The 20,211-nt window shown below is 40.2% G+C and overlaps 2 protein-coding genes and 1 pseudogene across 4 annotated transcripts in view; all 3 read right to left on the reverse strand.

Annotated features, from left to right (window-relative positions):
* Window positions 1–7,308, reverse strand: part of LOC148131670 (uncharacterized) — a 47,416-nt pseudogene extending 40,108 nt beyond the window's left edge. Inside the window, exon 1 of the transcript XR_015747082.1 lies at window positions 7,066–7,308. The product of XR_015747082.1 is annotated as an uncharacterized LOC148131670 (transcript). The remainder of the gene's footprint in view (window positions 1–7,065) is intronic.
* Window positions 1–20,211, reverse strand: part of LOC113428439 (uncharacterized) — a 196,611-nt gene that overhangs the window by 15,187 nt on the left and 161,213 nt on the right. The gene's annotated exons all lie outside the window — the stretch shown is intronic.
* Window positions 1,626–2,987, reverse strand: LOC148131671 (uncharacterized; the record flags this gene model as incomplete). The annotated part of the gene is given in 3 exon segments (XM_087954020.1): window positions 1,626–1,965; window positions 1,967–2,342; window positions 2,345–2,987. Coding segments are annotated over 3 exon segments (1,359 nt in total), but the record flags the coding sequence as incomplete, so codon positions are not given.

Genomic DNA, 20,211 nt, shown 5'->3' on the forward strand with positions numbered 1-20,211 from the left:
TCAGGCAGCCAAACAAGAGTGGAAGGGCCCTAGAGGGAGGCACATTACTGAACACAAACATTGTTTGTAGTTTGAATAGTTTTTGATCCATTTAGAGTTTAAACGCATTATCATTCAGTCCATTGTCATTCATGTGCACCATCCAGTAAGACTCACTAGTATAGTCCAAGTTAAGAGTCTTGCAATATCTTTATCAGCCGATAAAGATATCTTTCTTCTCCTCCCGTGCCTCTCTCCAGAGGAACAAACGCTTGATATTCAGCAAGAAGTTCAAACAGTAGAAGCGCAGGGAAGCACGCAGTAAATCAGCAAACAGCAGTATGACAGGAACATCTCAGTCACAGGCACAGTTATAGCCACAGTAAGACACAGTTAGTTTTAGGCAAGTCGCAGTCGTTTTACAGCTTCTAATGCTTCCTTATATTGTAAATCAACCTAAGGTTAATCAAGCACTGTCGCGGCATTGTGCTTAAAGTGACAAGCACTCAAACCATGATATCTAAGTTTTATATATTTATTCACCCAAACCATTTGGTATCGGCGTTATAACGAATAAACAGTTGTTATTGGATATGGGAATAACTGTTAACGATTCCATTGTAGTTTACGAGGACAATCAATCAGCCATACGGTTGGCTACAAATATTGCTGTAAAAACGAGATCTAAGCATACAGATGTTAGATATCTGAATGTAAGGCAATCTGTAAAAAATGGTTTGATAGGATTGGAATATTGTATGACTGAAGAAAATATTGCCGATCAATTTACAAAAGCCCAAAGTTCAGTCAAACACAAAGAAAGTTGTGATAACTATGGGTTAAGGTTGTAAATATATATATTTAAATATATTAAGGTTATATTATATTATATTATATTAATTATATTATATTACCCAAAAGGGGAGTATGTTAGGAAAAACAAGGTTACCTAACGTAGTTTGGGTAAAATAATATATATAAACTATGATAGTGAGTTTAAGTGTGTGTCACTTTAAATTGCAAAGCATGTAATTTTGGGTGCGGTTGTAAAACCGCCATAAGAGGGAGCAAGAGAACTTGATTGATTGCTGGCTTACTGAATTGCTTGCTGACTATGATGGATTGATGGTTTGCTAACTGCGTGTTCCCTGTTGCTGAAGGAAAAAAGGAGGTTTGACTTCTTTATATCTCTACTGCGAAGAGATATATTACTGGACTGATATTTGTAAGTTTACTGACCTCATTTTCGACACTGGAATTTGCAACTAAATAATCCCCGGACGGACTGAACTAGAGAATGATATATGGACTGTTTTGACTATGCTAAAAACTCTTACTGGAATAAACTATTTAACTAGCACAGTATATCCAAAAGGACAGACTTGATACACTCCTATGGTTTCTCTCCTGTGTGAGTTCTTAGGTGTATCACCACTCTGGAATTCCAACAGAAACTATATCCAAAACGGGACACTCATACAGTTTCTCTCCTGTGTTGAGTTTTCTGATGTCCCACCAGGCTGAAATTATCATAGAAACTTTTCCCACAGTAAGGACATTCAAAGGGCTTCTCTCATGTGTGAATCCTCTGGTGTATGAAACTTTCACCAGATTCAAGGCTTCTCTCCTGTGTAATCCTCTGGTGTTCACCAGGAATTTCTTTTCCCACAGTCAGGACATTCAAAGGGCTTCTCTCCTGTGTGAATCCTCTGGTGTGTCACCAGGCTGGAATTTGTACTGAAACTTTTCCCACAGTCAGGACATTCAAAGGGCTTCTCTCCTGTGTGAATCCTCTGGTGTGTCACCAGGTTGGAATTTGTACTGAAACTTTTCCCACAGTCAGGACATTCAAAGGGCTTCTCTCCTGTGTGAATCCTCTGGTGTGTCACCAGGCTGGAATTTGTACTGAAACTTTTCCCACAGTCAGGACATTCAAAGGGCTTCTCTCCTGTGTGAATCCTCTGGTGTGTCACCAGATCGAATTTGACTGAAACTTTTCCCACAGTCAGGACATTCAAAGGGCTTCTCTCCTGTGTGAATCCTCTGGTGTTTCATCAGGCTGGAATTCTCACTGAAACTTTTCCCGCAGTCAGGACATTCAAAGGGCTTCTCTCCTGTGTGAATCCTCTGGTGTGTCACCAGGTTGGAATTTGTACTGAAACTTTTCCCACAGTCAGGACATTCAAAGGGCTTCTCTCCTGTGTGAATCCTCTGGTGTGTCACCAGGCTGGAATTTGTACTGAAACTTTTCCCACAGTCAGGACATTCAAAGGGCTTCTCTCCTGTGTGAATCCTCTGGTGTGTCACCAGGCTGGAATTTGTACTGAAACTTTTCCCGCAGTCAGGACATTCAAAGGGCTTCTCCCTGTGTGAATCCTCTGGTGTGTCACCAGGCTGGAATTCTCACTGAAACTTTTCCCACAGTCAGGACATTCAAAGGGCTTCTCTCCTGTGTGAATCCTCTGGTGTGTCACCAGGCCGGAATTTGTACTGAAACTTTTCCCACAGTCAGGACATTCAAAGGGCTTCTCTCCTGTGTGAATCCTCTGGTGTGTCACCAGATAGGAATTCTGACGGAAACTTTTCCCACAGTCAGGACATTCAAAGGGCTTCTCTCCTGTGTGAATCCTCTGGTGTGTCACCAGGTTGGAATTTGTACTGAAACTTTTCCCACAGTCAGGACATTCAAAGGGCTTCTCTCCTGTGTGAATCCTCTGGTGTGTCACCAGGCGGGAATTTCTACTGAAACTTTTCCCGCAGTCAGGACATTCAAAGGGCTTCTCTCCTGTGTGAATCCTCTGGTGTTGAACCAGGCTGGAATTCTGACTGAAACTTTTCCCACAGTCAGGACATTCAAAGGGCTTCTCTCCTGTGTGAATCCTCTGGTGTGTCACCAGGCTGGAATTTGTACTGAAACTTTTCCCACAGTCAGGACATTCAAAGGGCTTCTCTCCTGTGTGAATCCTCTGGTGTGTCACCAGGCTGGAATTCTGACTGAAACTTTCCCACAGTCAGGACATTCTTCTCTCCTGTGTGAATCCTCTGGTGTGTCACCAGGTGGAATTTGTATGAAACTTTTCCCACAGGACATTCAAAGGGCTTCTCTCCTGTGTGAATCCTCTGGTGTGTCACCAGTCTGGAATTTGTACTGAAACTTTTCCCGCAGTCAGGACATTCAAACGGTTTCTCCTTGGTGTGAGTCCACGTTGCCATGGTCGCTAAAGCATTTACCGCATCACAATCACTTGTAGGCTTCTCTCCTGTATGGATCCCTCTGAAAACCACAACAGAGTTGTTCTGATCAAAGATTTTGCCTTATTCAGTGTATATGTAAGGCTTTTCTCCAGTCTGGATCCTCTCATGCATAATCAACTGTGATTTGCAAGTTGTATCTTTCCCACAACTGGCACATCTATGGAGCTTTTACACAACTAATATTCTTGAGGACATCAAGAATATGGATGATCCCTTGTTTAGTGATGCTTTGATTTACTGGTCATTTTTTTCCTCCCAGAATGAGGCCTGCAACACTCTTTGCTCTACACGGCTCTCCAGTTGACCTTTTCCTCCCCACTGACTTTTTTACTTCCCTCTTTTGCTGAATGGAAAAATAATCTCCATTGACTTTCCATGTAACGTATGCTTGATTTTCACACATTACTTTTCCCAGCTAGAAATCTCTTCTTCATTTTCTCTCGTTTCTCTCTCACCTGCTGAGGAAGGTGAAGAATTGTGTGGTGCTCTGAAGGAAATGGAAAATATTTTGATTTCTGGACTGACTTGATTTGCTATTCAATGTTGCTTGTTATTCTGGGTTGTACAGAGTGTTCTTATTGCCATCCTCTTTGTCTAATAGATTGAAATAAAAGGGTATCTTTAATGGTTGCAGAAGATGAGAAAAAAAGAAAAACATTTACATTACAATGAAAAATGATGAAATTCACTTGTTGACTGGGTCAATCATAAATTCTTAGCAGTGCAAATGATTGTTTTCCAATACAGACAAGTGAAAAAGAAAGTACACTCTCTTTCATTTCTATGGTTTTACTTATCAGGGTATTATAAATATCATTGCAACAGAACAGAATAGAATAATAGAATTGGAAGGGACCTTGGAGAAGATCTTCTAATGCAGCCCCTAGTCAAGCAGGAGACCCTATACCATTTCAGATAAGTGGCTGTCCAATCTTTTCTGAAAAGCCTCAAATGGTGAGATTGGTTGGCATCACAGCAGGAATGGCTAAAAATTAGCGGAGCTCCACCGAGCTCTGTGAAAACCAGCCGGTACCTGCTTGCTGGGAGACCCTACACGGTCAAAGCCACCCTGGTGGGATGGTGAAGGAAGAAGAGGTGCTTCATTGGTCACGAGGAAACCACAATTTCCTCGTTAAGTCTGAAGAAAGATCTCCCGAATGGCAGCAGGGATGATGGCCATTTTGACAAGTCGCAAGCTGTGACAACTGGGACAATAAGAATTATGCTGGAGTGGTTTATAGACAGAACATTGAAACTGGGTGAGATACCTTCCAACTTTTATTCTAAAGATAAAATAATTTGAAAAAATAATCTCCAAACATTAAGAAAGCAGCTACTGGATACATGGAGAAAGATTAAAGACTCAGCTGTGAAAGACATATCTAATGGAAGCTTTAAAACAGAGAAAGTCTGGAAAAGATTTAACAATGTCTTGAAAAGTGATTATTGAGAGAAACTGGTTTTCTTATTTTTATTTTTAACCCCTCCTCCATCTGTTGACAATCAGCTGTTTGATTTTTGCACCCTGTTTAATGTTGGAATTTGGAGCAAGGGAGCCATCTACTGGAGGAATATTACTGCAGTGTAGGAAATACAAGGGAAAGTGATAATTGTTTAATATAAACAAAGGAAAGGAGCGAAAATAAATAACACCTGGAAGACCACTTGACCTTTACTCTATTTCAGTAGGCAATGTGGACGTTTGGAAATATCTAATGCGCTTCTTGAAGATCTTCAAGAACAACAAATACATTGTATGAAGAAACGTTATTGATGTTTAATTGTATTTATGGAAAAAGTGATAAAGAATCATAAAGAGAGAATGATGTTGTTTAAAGACAAAGATGTGAATGTAGAACACCCCCCCCCAACAAATGGGGAAAAAAGATGAGTACAAATTGGGAAAATTATACACACGGATATATAAAAGAATCTAACATAATTACAATGTTCATGTTAAGGTTAGTGGTTGGAAGACAAGGATTATGTATATTTAATTGTATTATTATTGTTAGGTAAAGGTAAATGTTCCCCTCGCACATATGTGCTAGTCGTTTTCGGCTCTAGGAGGCAGTGCTCATCTCCATTACAAAGCTGAAGAGTCAACACTGTCCGAAGACCCAAAGACATCTCCATAGTCATGTGGCCGGCATGAGTAAACACCGAACGCTTACGGAACGCTGTTATCTTTCCACCAAAGTGGTCCATATTTTTCTACTTACATTTTTACATGCTTTCGAACTGCTAGGTTGGCAGAAGCTGGGACAAGTAACGGGAGCTCAAATTATTGAATCATACGTTTTTTCACACATGACTTCTCTGTTTTGGCTTTCTTTTTACCAAATAAATGATGACTTGATGTAATATGTCATGTGTTGTTGTTCATCTGTGGTTGTATTTACCGACTTTTAAGAACTTCTAAGGACCAAATGATTTTTACTATGTCCTGATATGTAACATCATAGAAGTCAAGGAGAGTGTACTTTCTTTTTCACATGACTGTATATCTGGAAGTCCTGGGGAGAGATTTTCTATATTTCTATATCTTATCTGTCAAGTGCCAGCTGTCTCTTATGTAATAAAGCAAAAGCAAAGAAATGTATAAATGTCAGATTATATTCATTAACTGGCAGAGACATGGTTAACAAGTCAGCAAGTGAGTAAGCATGGCAACAGACCAGCCAATGGGAGATGACAGCCTGGGTGTGGTTTGGCTCTGTGTGCTTTGCTGAGATTGAAACCGAAACTAACATGCTTGCTTGCTAAAACTGTTATCTGCTTTGAGCTGCTGCTGCTTGTTTTTGCTTACATTGTGTTGAAAGAATCTACAAATGGTATTGTAAACTTCACTCATTTTATTATGTTTATAAAGAAGTTAATGATCCTGCTGAATCAGTCATCTGTGTGTTTTCTGGACTTGAATTTCTGCTGAAACTTTAACAATAAATATCTGCCTTACACTATGTTCTGGGTTCCTTCCTTCTTAGGAGGGACAAGTCTTTATTCAGACGAATAAATGCACTGGCTTATCAACACCCATACTTGTCTTTTATCGAGCTACACCTGTCAATCTGCATGACACTAGCTTTACATATGTGGGGACTTTAACTGATGAAATGATGCCTGAAGCCTCTGCAAGATTTGAAGCACCAGTTTTACCTGAGCTCCAAGTAAGTGCAGAAAATGCCTTCCACAACCCCTCTAGTGACATCCCAATTGAAGTAGTCCTCACTTACTGACTGCAATTGGGACTGGCATCTGTGTCACTAAGGGGGCCGATCAATAGTCATTTTTAAAATACTGCTGCATTTAAGGACAGTTGAACCTGCTGAATACAGGGATGGAGGAACCAATAGGAAAACACGGTGCTTGTAAGCTAGAAATGGAAGGAAAACAACCCAGACAAGATCAAATGGCACATCAATCCGATGTTGTTGCCCGGAAAACATCAGGTCCACTACAGAATAATTGAGTTGGGGGGACCTTGGAGGTCTTCTAGTCCATCCCCTGTTCAGGCAAGAGACCCTATTCTATTCCGAACAAACGGCTGTCCAATCTCCTCTGAAGACCCTCCAGTGACGGAGCCCCCACAACCTCTGGAGGGGAGCCATTCCCAAAGGATCCACCGTCACTTGAAAGAGGCTTTTGAGATCTTCCACCCAGCAGAAAATTGCAGCCACCAGCAGCCCCAGCGGGCTCCGATCTGGGGAGGGAAGGAATCTGCAGCTGACACGCTTCAGCCCAGTTGCTTCTCTGCTTCCAGGCCGTGGAGGGAACCGAACAGCCCGACTTGCTCCCGGATTCTCCTCCCACCTGCTGCCCCCAACTCACCTGCCAGCTGGTGCTTCCATCCTGGGAAGAGAACAGAAGCCGCTCTGCCCACCAACTTCTGCCCATGATTCATCCGGAACAGGAAGTTCCCCTACGCTTCTCCTCCTCTTCCCTCCTTTCTAGCAATGAAATACTCAATGGTTTAAAAACTCCTTTTTTAAGCTCAAGCACAGATGCCACTAAGATGTGGAAGTCTTTCTTGGCACAGATGTTTCCTTACCGCCATCTAGTGACAGGAGGTGGAAACACGCCTGTCCAGTCTCCGCCAAGCATTTGGAAGATGTTTTCATCTTCTTCTTCTATTTATTTATTTTTTATTTATTTATTTTATTTATTTATTTATTTGATTTGCCAATTGTTTACAAGATAATAAGTATAAGTGTATACATAGTTGTGAATACATGAAATGGGTACATATAAGAAAAATAAAAGAATAAGAGAAACAATAGGACAGGGACGGTAGGCACGTTGGTGCGCTTATGCACGCCCCCTACAGACCTCTTAGGAAAGGGGTGAGGTCAATAGTAGACAGTCTAAGGTTAAAGTTTTTGGGGTTTGGGGAAGAGACTACAGAGTCGGGTAGAGTATTCCAGACATTGACCACTCTATTGCTGAAGTCGTATTTCCTGCAATCAAGTTTGGTGCGGTTTACTTTGAGTTTGTATCTATTGTGTGCTCTTGTGTTGTTATGGTTGAAGCTGAAGTATTCATTGACAGGTAGGACATTGCAATGTATGATTTTATATACCATGCTTAAGTCAGACCAAAGACGGCGTAATTCAAGGTTTTCTAGTTCTAGAATTTCAAGTCTGGTGGCATAAGGTATTCTACAACGAGTAGAGGAGTGGAGAACTCTTCTTGTGAAATATTTCTGGACTTTCTCAATTGTGCTAATATCAGATACGTAATGTGGGTTCCAGACAGATGAATTGTATTCGAGTATTGGTCTAGCAAATGTTTTGTATGCTCTGGTTAGTAGTGTGATATTACCAGAGAAAAAGCTACGTAGGATTAGGTTAACAACTCTTAATGCCTTTTTGGCTATGTAGTTGCAGTGGGCTCTAGCACTCAGATCATTGGAGGTGAGTATTCCAAGGTCCTTTACATAGCTTGGGTCATCAACAAGATCTTGACTATTCAGCTTGTATTTTATTTTCTGATTTTTTTTGCCAATATGTAAACAGAGCATTTATTTGTTGAGATTTGAAGTTGCCATTTGTTTGACCATTCTGATACATAGTGAAGATCTTTTTGTAGGGTAGCAGTATTGTCTGTGGTATTGAACAGCTTTACATCATCAGCGAAGAGAACGCAATTGCTCTTAATATGATCACAGAGGTCGTTTATGTAGAGTATGAAGAGAGTTGGTCCTAGAACACTGCCTTGGGGGACACCACTATTGACAGGTACTGGATTTGATAGGACGCTCCCGATTTTGACCATTTGTTGTCTGTTTGACAGGAATGCTTCTATCCAGTTATTCAGTTGTCCAGAGATACCATAGGATTTTATTTTTAGGAGTAGTTTGTCGTGTACCACTGAATCAAAGGCTTTACAGAAGTCTATGTAGATTGCGTCTATTGCTTTGCCCTGGTCGAGTTGTGTCGTCCATATGTTTTTGCAGTGTAAGAGTTGTAGATTACAGGATAGTTTTTTTCTGAAACCAAATTGTTTATTGGAGAGAAGGTTATTTGTCTCTAAGTGGAGGATGATGGATTGGTTAATAATTGATTCCATGACTTTACAGGTGACGCAGCATAAGGAGATTGGCCTGTAATTTTCAACTAGGCTTGGGTCTCCCTTTTTGAAGATGGGGATGACTGTGGCTTGTGACCATAGGTTAGGCAAGGAGCTGGTCCTGAAAGATTTTTCAAAGATTATGCTTAGAGGTTTGGCTATGGCAGTGGATAGCTTTCTTAAGAAGTAGGCACATATTCCATCCGGTCCAATAGATAGAGATGGTTTTAGATTGCGTAGTGATTTTTCAACATTGTCTTCTGTGAAATCGATATGTATTAGATCATTATTGTTATCTGTGGTACGGCTAGGAAATACTGGGCATGATCCATTGCTGTTTACAAATACTGAGCCAAAGAATGTGTTAAAGATGTTGGCTTTAATGGTGTCGTCGTTGCAGTCTTTACCATCAGGTCTTATCAAGGGAGGGATGGACCTTGAGTCTTTTAGTTTGTTGTTTACAAAATTGTAAAAAGCACGGGTGGAATTGGTGCTTAGAAGGTTTTCCTCTTGTTTAATGTGATAATTGGTGCATTCGGTCTTTATCTGGTGGCATAAATTTTTGTATCGGTTTTTGAAATTTACTGTATATAAATGCAAAATACCACTCACGCATCATCACGAAATCTCCAGAACTGTAAAGCCTACAAACTTGAAATTTGGCACGTATGTTTCTCTTGGCTTCTTAGTGCTCACTAAGAAAGAATTTTTTGAAATGACCATCAGAGCATTAGTATTTCCTATATTGTTAACACGCTCTGATGCTAAGGAGTTCTACTCCCCTCCCCACCTGAAAAGAAATCTGTTCCAACTGCAGTTGAGCTGAGCCACGCCCAGGCACCTTGCTTTCTCCTTCTTACTGACACAGCAAATACTGTTTCAGTTTCGAAACAGCCCTGAACTGTTTCACACAATGACAGGAAGCTAGACAGATGAATACCGATGGATACTGGTAGGCAGAGCACATTTTCCCCCTTATTTTCATCCCTCAAAACTTGCCCAATCGCATAGTTTCGTAGTGAAGCATGGGTACCTTATTAGTTTTCATTGTTTATATGGCAGCAGGTCATTTTCAACTCCTAGCAATGAGCTTTGCAACCGAGCCCCGAGAAATAGTGAAACCTGGCGCTACTTAGTTACATTTTTTGTGCCTTTGGGTCAGTCTTGATGCCTGGCCTTGCAGTTTCCTTGGCAAGGGTTTTTGGAAGGGGTTCCCCCCTGTTCTGCTTCCTAAGCTTGAGAGGACTGGTCAAAATTGAACAGATGGTTTTGCCCTTCGGGTGGGACTGGAACTGAGCGTTTCTCTGTCTTTCACCTGGTGCCTTCGCCATTACCCCAAACTCCCAACAGCAAGTACAAGGCTGCAGCTTTCAAGATCTACCAACCAATCAATCAATCTGAACAGATCTGGAAGGGACTTTGGAGGTCTTGACTCCAACCCCTGATCAAGCAGGAGACCCTAAGTTGCTTCTCTCCTTCATTAGTTTCCATCCATTGTTCCTTGTCTTGCCTTCTGGTGCTTTGGAAAATAAGTTGACCCCCTTTTCTTTAGGGCAGCTACTCAAATATTGCAATTCTGCTATCATGTCTCCCCTTGTCCTTCTTTTCATTAGACTAAAGATACCCAATTCCTGTAACCATTATTCGTGTGTTTTAGCCTCCAACCCCCTAATCATCTTTGTTTCTCTTCACTGCACTCTTTCCAGAGTTGGTTTTTCTTGTCTAAGTATAAAACTTTACTTTTATCTATGTAATATCATATTGTCAGATAAGGACCACTGTTCAAGTCTGTCAAATCTTTTTTGGATCTTGAGCTTGTCTTCTGGGATGTTGGCAATTCCTGCCAGTTTAGTGTCATTTACAAACTTGATTAGTTTCCCTTCTATTCCCTTGTCTAGATAGTTTATGAAGATTTTGATAAGTGCTAGGTCTGAAATTCAATCTGAGAATACCCCACTGCTTCCTTCCTTCCGTGTGGGTGTAGTTCCATTGAGGACTACATGTTGAGTACAATTTGTCAGCCACTTAGGAATCCATCTTGTGGTGGTGCTGTCTATCCCACATTTTTCTAGCTTTCCTAGAAGTAGGTTGTGATCTACTTTATCAAATGCTTTACTGAAATCTAAGTATACAATGTCCACAGCATTTCGCTGGTCCACTAATTTAGTCGTTTTGTCAAAGAATGAAATAAGGTTTGTTTGGGATGTTCTGTTTTTGATCACCCCTTTTTGGCTACTGGTTATTATTTTGTTTCTAGGTGTTCACAGATTTGTTGCCTGGATATGTTTTCCAAGATGTTACCAGGTATTAATGTCAGGTTGATCTGTGTGTAATTTCCTGGATTTGTCCCCGTCCTCCTTTTTTTGGAAAATGGGAACCCCATCAGCTCTTTTCCATCTCAGTTACAGATAATCCCGAACTTACAACCACAATTGAGCCCAAAATTTATGTAGTTAAGTGAGAAACTTGTTAAGTGAGTTTTGCCCCGTTTTACGACTTTTCTTGCCATATTTAAGTGAATTATTGCAATTTTTAAATTAGTAACATGGTTATAACATGGTCGTTAATGAATCTGGTTTCCCCATTGACTTCCCTTGTCAGCAGGTCACAAAAGAGGACTACGTGACACTGGGACACTGCACCCGTCATAAATCTGAGTCACTTGTTGAGCATCCAAATGTAAATCACATGAACAGTCATAAGTGCGATAAATGGTCATAAGTCACTTTTTTCAGATTTGTCTGAGTCTCCTCTGAATAGGATGCACATGCTGCAGACTTGGGAGACATTTTCCCCTCACCTCTTTAGTCATGGAGTTTGCATATCTCCCAAGGCCAGTGTCAGGGTTCCAACAGACGCCCTAATTAAATCATGTGTTTCAAGCCAAGCTGTTAGGGATAACATTGTTTACCCTAACTGGTTTGGGTAAAAATAATAAATATGGTATCATGGTTTGTTAGTTAAAATGTGTGTAACTTTAACAGCAAGAATGTAATTAAGGGAGTGGTTGTAAAAGCACTATATATGAAGCGAGGCAAATGCAGCACCCTCTCTGGCTTACTGATCCCTAATTACTGGATGAATGATGACTGCATTCTTGTTGGAACGGGGTGAGAGAATAAGGAGTGTTGATTTACTCAACGGACAGAAGATAAAGTTTGGACAGATTTATTGTAAGTGAACTGACATTGGCTATTCAACAGGGACTTTGCAAATAGAGTATCCCCGACAAGACTTGACTGAAATTGATATATGACTACTGGACTGTTTATTATGACTATGCTATAATTCTTAAATGGAATAAACTATATTTTTGATAGCACAAGCGTATCTGTATTTTTACTGCATGTTAACTAGAAAACTTATCTCACACATTTACCTGTCTTCCTATCTGACTTCGCTGTACATTCTGTTTAGTTTGTTTTCCTTAACACCCGTTGGGGAATCCAGGCTTAACACTGGTTATGGGCCCAGAGAGACTGCAAAGTCAGTTTAACTAGGATAAAAACAGGTTTATGTAAAAAGTGAGATTTTGTGTTGTTACACGTTACAGTAAACAGACAGCTGTGTTTTATCAATTATAGTTTTATATCCATATAGTGAAACATGGCACAAGTCAGTCTACAAAGTTTGTCCCTTATATCCAAGCTGGATGGAACAAACTATGTTTCATGGTCTATGAAATGTAGTCTACTTCTACGAAGAGAAGGTCTGTGGAACATAATTGAAAACCCACCAAACGTAGAAGAATGGGATTCTGAAGATGAGGAAGATAAACAAAAGATAGAAGAATTTAAACAGAAAAATGAAGATGCTCTTTGCATCATAGGACTAACATTATCTGATCAGCAGCTTGTTCATATACGTGGAGAGCAAACAGCTGTTGGGTGTTGGCAAAAACTGAGGAGGATTTATGTCCGAGATAACGTTGGTGCTCACATAAATCTAACACGGAAGCTTTTCCGGACACATCTCCAAAAGAATGGTGATATGCTGAGTCATTTGAATACTATGAAAAGCATTTTCCAAGAACTTCATGAGAAGGAGTTAATTTTCTCTGAGCTACACCAGGTCTACATAATTCTATCTTCATTAGACGAAAGTTTTGATGACTACGTAACTTCCCTTGAAATATTGCCTAAAGAAAGCCTAACTTTAACTGATACCACTGGCAGATTGATTGAAGAGGCCAGAACAAGGCTTGAAAGAGATCAGTTAAGGAGGGAGCAACCTCAAAAGGAAAATAAAGAATCTCCTACTGCATTCGCAATTAAAAAGTGTTTTAATTGTGGAGGGAGAGGACATTTTGCAAGATTTTGTAAGAAACCAAAGCGCCAGAATGCAAGCCAGAATGCTGTAAGCCATCAAAGAAGAAATAAGAATTATGAGTTAGCAATGTATAATAATGGAGTTGTAAAAAATAATTTATGGGTGGTTGACAGTGGAGCGTCCCACTGTATTACAAATGATAACAAAAAATTTGTAAAAATGTCCATGAGTTCACAACATATCTCATTGGCAAACGGATGGAAAATGAAGGCAAAAGGTCAAGGTATTGCTCATTGTTCTAGTATAAATGAGAACATAAAAATGTTATATATACCTCAACTTAAATTTAATTTGCTTTCAGTTAGAATGTTGGTTAGATTAGGATACATAGTTACCTTTAAGGGAGATACTTGTTTAATTGAAAAAGAAGGTAAGAAAATTACTGCATCTTTAAGAGGTGACTTATATGTGTTAAATGATAATGGTTTAAAGGTGGCTAACACGGTTTATGAAAATAAGAAACCTCATAATGAATGTATTCACTTGTTACACCAACGGTTAGGTCATTTAAATTTTAAAATGATTAAGAGAACTGTTCAACTATCTAAAGGAATAAGTTTGAAACCTTGTAATAACTATTTGCAATGTTCTGCTTGTAATCAAAACAAAAGCAAAGTTATACCGGCAAATAGAGTTGATGGATTTACTACCAAAGAGCCTTTAGAGGTAGTATTTGCCGATATAATAGGTCCTAAAAAGCCAAATGTAGGTGGCGCTAGATACATATTAAGCATTATGGACCACTATTCTAGGTATGGTTTCTGTTTTTTAATGAAGAGAAAAACTGAAACGTATACAAATTTCTTTAATTGGTTAAAATTTGCAGAGAGAAAAACTAAAAAGAAATTAGTAACTCTTATAACAGATAATGGTACGGAATTTACAAATAATAAATTCCAGAATAGACTTAGAATGGCAGGTATTCAACATAAAAAGTCTGCACCATATAGGCCTCAGCATAATGCATTTATAGAGAGAAGAGGCCAAACACTGCAATCAATGGGTAGGACAATGTTATCTGATTCTGGATTACCTGATAATTTGTGGGGAGAAGCTATAATGTGTGGTAATCACATATTAAACAATGTTGTTAATTCAACAACAGGTGAATTACCATTCACTCTGTGGCATGGTAGGAAACCTGATTTGAGTTATATTCACACATTTGATGCACCAGCATGGGTGCATATCCCTACACAACTCAGGCACAAAGGACAACATAGAGCAAAAAGATTAATTTTTGTTGGATATCAAGCAAACCATAGATCTTATAGATTCTGGGAACCAGGTACATCTAGAGTATACTGCAGTGCTAGTGCACAATTCCTAGAACATATAGGATGGAATAGATTAGAGCAAGATTCAGATAATGATGTTATTATAGAACCCTACAAGAGGCAGAAAGAAAAGAATAGTTATAAGAAAAGTCCAATTAAAGAAGAAGTCCATGAAGAGCAAATAGAACCAGATCAAGAGGAAATAATTGATCAAGAAGAGATAGATAGTCAAGAACAGGAAATAAAGGAAAGTCCACCTGTAAGTCCTGTTATACCTAGACGCACAACGGGTATAACCAGACCACCTGAAAGATATCAGGCAAGCATTGTTTGCCAAGTACATAAAGTTCCTACTAGCATAGATGAACTTAAGATGTATCCTACTAAGGATCAGGAGAATTGGCAAAAAGCAATGGAAAAAGAGTTAAATTCATTAAAGGAAATGAAGGTTTATGAAGAAACCAAATTACCTCCAGGAGAAAAATCCATTGGGTGCAAATGGATATTTAAAGTAAAGACTGGAAATAATGGGAAAGTAACTTATAAGGCTAGGTTAGTAGCACAAGGATTTAACCAAAATGTATTTGATTATGATGAGGTATTTGCACCAAATCTTAAGGCTACAACTTTAAGAGCAGCTCTAGTATGGGCAGCTAAGAATAATTATATAGTTAACCATTTAGACGTAGAAACTGCATATTTGCATGCACCATTGCAGCATACAATATATTTGAAAAAACCAGTTAGTATAAATGATAATAAAGTAAATAGCAATGATTGTTGGAAACTCAAGAAGAGTTTATATGGATTGAAACAATCTGGCTATGAATGGAACCAATATATTGTGAAAGAATTAAACAATATAGGGTTTAAATCTGGTTTAGCAGATCCATGTATATTTAAAAGAGAAAATAATGGAACGGTGTCATTATTATTATTTACAGATGATATTGCTTTGATTACTAAGACCAATAATGAAGCTACTGAGATTATTTCATTATTAGCCAAAAGGATAAAATTAAAGCATTTAGGTGAAATTAAAAAGTATCTAGGATTGACAATTAATAAAACCACAAAAGGATTTAAGATATCTCAAGAGGATAAAATTTGCCAATTAATTAAATTGTATAAAATGGAACTTTGTAAGCCTGCAAAGACTCCAATGAGTCAGGAAATTTGCAAAAATGATGCACAAAGTCCCAAATTTGATAAGACCATATATCAATCTTTGATTGGTAGCTTATCATATATAAGCAATTGGTCTAGGCCAGATATAGCTTATAGTATTAATCAGCTGGCACGATTTAATAATGATCCACATCAATGTCATTGGCAAGCACTAAAGAGAATTTTAAGATATCTTAAAGGAACAATGCACCATGCATTGTATCTAGAGCCAAAAGGTGATTTGAATCTTAGTGCCTATGCAGATGCAAGTTTTGCAACTGACATAAATACTAGAAAATCAACATCTGGGATGGCTATATTATTTGGTAAGACTTTAATAGGATGGAGGTCAATCAGACAACAGCATATTAGCTTGTCAACGATGGAAGCAGAATTTTCATGTCTGTCATTACTATGCACTGACTTAATTCTGTACAAACAGTTATTATTAGATATGGGTATAACTGTTAAAGATTCTATTATTGTGTACGAGGACAACCAGGCAGCTATACAATTAGCTAATATTGCTGTAAAGACTAGATCAAAGCATACTGATTTAAGATACTTAAATGTTAGAGAATCTGTGAAAAATGGTCTAATTAAACTTGAGTACTGCATGACGGAAGAAAATATTGCAGACCAGTTTACAAAGGCACAAGGTGTTGTAAATTTAAAGAGAGTTGTGACAATTATGATTTAAAGGTGTAAATGGTTATATTATTGTAATATTATTATTATTACCCAAAAGGGGAGAATGTTAGGGATAACATTGTTTACCCTAACTGGTTTGGGTAAAAATAATAAATATGGTATCATGGTTTGTTAGTTAAAGTGTGTGTAACTTTAACAGCAAGAATGTAATTAAGGGAGTGGTTGTAAAAGCACTATATATGAAGCGAGGCAAATGCAGCACTCTCTCTGGCTTACTGATCCCTAATTACTGGATGAATGATGACTGCATTCTTGTTGGAATGGGGTGAGAGAATAAGGAGTGTTGATTTACTCAACTGAGAGAAGATAAAATTTGGACAGATTTATTGTAAGTGAACTGACATTGGCTATTCAACACGGACTTTGCAAATAGAGTATCCCCGACAAGACTTGACTGAAATTGATATATGACTACTGGACTGTTTATTATGACTATGCTATAATTCTTAAATGGAATAAACTATATTTTTGATAGCACAAGCGTATCTGTATTTTTACTGCGTGTTAACTAGAAAACTTATCTCACACATTTACCTGTCTTCCTATCTGACTTCGCTGTACATTCTGTTTAGTTTGTTTTCCTTAACACCCGTTGGGGAATCCAGGCTTAACACAAGCTTCAAAAGAAATCCAGTTATTTATTAGGAGCTTCATGGCGGCACCAACCAGGTTGAGCCAACTTTGATCTCAGTTAATTCGGGACTTTACCTCTGACCCTGTCAGTCACATTTCCCAAAGAAGCAATTTTGTGGGTTGTACAAGTCTGGCCACTGTGGGTTTCCATGGAGATGACCTCAGCATTAATCGGTTGGAATGTGCCTTGATTTGACTGAGATGCCAGCTCCTTGATGCAGCTGCGAAGTTCGCTTTCCTATCCCCCTTGCCTATGGCAACAGGAGAGCAGGTCAGGGATGCTTTGGGAGTTGACAGCCAGTTTCTTCAATCTGAGCATAGGGAGGGTATAGGATAGGGTGGATATAGTGCTGGGCTAGGAGCACGGAGGTACACTTTGTGTTCTCTGCTCAGTCATGGAAAGTCCCCAGTGATTATCCACATAGACCATAGAGTTAGATTCACTCGCAAACTTCTGAGATGCCCTTGCACCCCAATAGTGGTATAGACAGCTTAAAGTCTTGTTGTAAGTAAACATTGACAACTAGCTGAATTGGACCTGAGTGGCCACAGGAGGAAGAATGTGAGTTGAGGAATCTGATAGTGGTTGAGTCAAGGTGTTTACATTCCCTGACCATATCTCACAGAGCGCATAGTTGGCGGAGTTTGGGGGAGAGAAAAAAAGACTTCTGCTGCTTTCCTTGTTTGCAGCAAAAAGCAGAAGCAGCAGAGACCCTGGGAAAATCCCAAAAAAAGTCTGCAGGAAAATCCTTCACTCCGTTTTCCTACCGCTCAATTGTTCTTTATTTGGGATCGCAGGATACCGTCTCTCTCCCCCCTCCACCCGAGAATGGAGCTGAAAAGCAGGTTAGTGAAGGAATGTGGCTACTTTGGAGGGGTGTGTTTGAGTGACCTCTGTATGTTTGTGTGTATATATGTGCGTGTATGTGTGTGTGTGTGAGAGAGAGAACATGAACGCCAGCCCTCCAAGGTTAGATCGGATATCTCTCTCTCTCTCTCCACCCACACACCCCCAGCAGCAGTGGTGGAGCATCAGCGCTTGGCCGGCTCGGTGCAACTTTTCTCAGCTGCCGCCTGTCCTCTTCGGTTGCTGCTTCTGCGAACGGCTCTTCGATCCCCTAAAAAAAATCCTCCTTCCAAGCCCCACTCCTTCCCCTCAAGCCCAGGGTAGGACCTCCTGGTGAACCTAGACATGAACTTAGGATCACAGAACAACAGAGTTGGAAGGGACCTTGGAGGTCATCTAGCCCAACCCCCTGCTCGAGCAGGAGAGTCTATTCCAAATATTAGCCTCTACGTAGGGTCGAAGTCACAGCCTCCTGATTGTGAGGGAAGAGCTCTGCCTCCAGGCCACCTGAGGTGATCCAGTCCCTCCTCAGCCATTGAAGACTCCTGGGTGTCAACTGCACTGAAGAACATGCTTAACACTCTCCTCCCCCTCCCCATTGAAACTGGATGCAATAAGAGAAGATTGCAATTTTGATTGTGCTGTACCTCCTCCCCCACCCACTTCTTATACTTATGTGAATTAAAGAGGTGCCTAAAGAGGAGTCTCTTCTGTGTAAGATATGTGTGGTGCAGGCTTGGGAAATGTTTTCCCCTCGTCTCTTTAGAAATGGAGTTTGCATATCTTCTAATGCCATTTTCTTTATTCTCTGCACCGGGGGGCCTCTGGGCATAAGATAGGGTGGGTGACCGTGCTGGGCTGGGAGCACAGAGGTACACTTTGTGTTCTCTGCTCAATCATGGAATGTCCCCAGTGATTATCCACGCAGACCACAGTTACATTCACTAGCAAACCTCTGAGACGCACCTGCACCCCAATAATTGCATAGACAGCTTAAAGTCTTGTTGTAAGTAAATATTGACAAGTAGCTGAATTGGGCCTGACTGGGCACAGAAGGAAGAATCAGACATGAGTTTCTGGACCAGTGAGTCAAGGTATTTACATTCCCTGATCATATCTCACAGAGAGCATGGTTGCCATGTGGACCTTGTAAGGTAAAGGTAAAGATTCACCTCACATATACATGCTAGTCATTTCTGGCTCTAGGGGCGGTGCCCATCTCCGTTACAAAGCTGAAGAGACAGCACTGTCCGAAGACGTCTCCGTGATCACGTGGCTGGCATGATTAAACACTGAAGGCGCACGGAACACTGTTACCTTCCCACTAAAGTGGTCCCTATTTTTCTACTTGCATTTTTACATGCTTTTGAACTGCTAGGTTGGCAGAACCTGGGACAAGTAATGGGAGCTCACTCCGTTACGGTGCTAAGGATTCAAACTGCCAAACTGCCAACCTTTCTGATCGACAAGCTCAGCATCTTAGCCACTGACCCACCGAAAGCTGCCAATGCTTTGCTGGAATTCAGTGTGTACAAAGATTGTTTGCATGCTTAATATATGTCGAATCTTGCAAGTGATTTGGTTGCTTTACATGAGGCAGGTTTTGGCCGCAGTACTCTCTTCCTTTATACTTCTCCTTTTTCGCTCTCTTCCTCCCATTTTGACTAGGAGGGAGTACTCAGGTTGTTCTTGCTGAGATGTTTGCGATGTCCGCAGGGCTGCGTGTGCGATAGAGAAATACGCTGAAGGAAATGACAGTTCATGTGTTGCTATCAAGAAACCTGTAATGACTAATCCTTTAAATCACCAGGCATTGAGTGCCATTCCAAGGAGACTTGGGTTAACTTTTTCTGCAGCATAGTTGATGTCCTTCTAACTTGCTTGTTTTGGGAGGCTCCCATCAACAGTGTTTCCTCAGAGAAGTCACAGACCTTCCCTGAGGGAATGTACAGCAGGAGAAAGACAACTTCTGACTCCCCTTCAAGGGGCTTGGTGGGTCCCTACCAACTAGTATATGTGTGTGTGTGCCCTGTTGTACAGGGTATGAGATAGAACACAGATTTTACATATTTCAATTTGAGCTTCAGAGTTTGATTCTAAGGAAATGGACTGTTCCTCCGATTGGGAACTTATGGCTGTAGACCAGGGGTGTCAAACTCACGTTGTCACGGTGTTGTCACATGACATATTGGGATTTTCCCCCCTCACTAAACGGGGCATGGGTGTGGCCAGCATGTGATGCATCCAGCCGTGGGCCAGCCCTGCTGTATACCATCCCCTCTGACTCTTACGTTGGCTTTATTTAATTTTATCTGATATATTTATATAGCCCTGTAAGAGAGTCAGAGGCTTTGGGATCATTGCAAAGGTTTCCAACTTTTAATCATAACGAGACACGATAAAGATGTGCACCAAAATATGACACCCACGAAAGAGAGAAAGGAA

Source organism: Notechis scutatus, chromosome 2 (assembly GCF_049901735.1).
Source record: "Notechis scutatus isolate UNSWTSFEM ecotype Mainland chromosome 2, rNotScu1.2, whole genome shotgun sequence".
NCBI lineage: Eukaryota > Metazoa > Chordata > Lepidosauria > Squamata > Elapidae > Notechis > Notechis scutatus.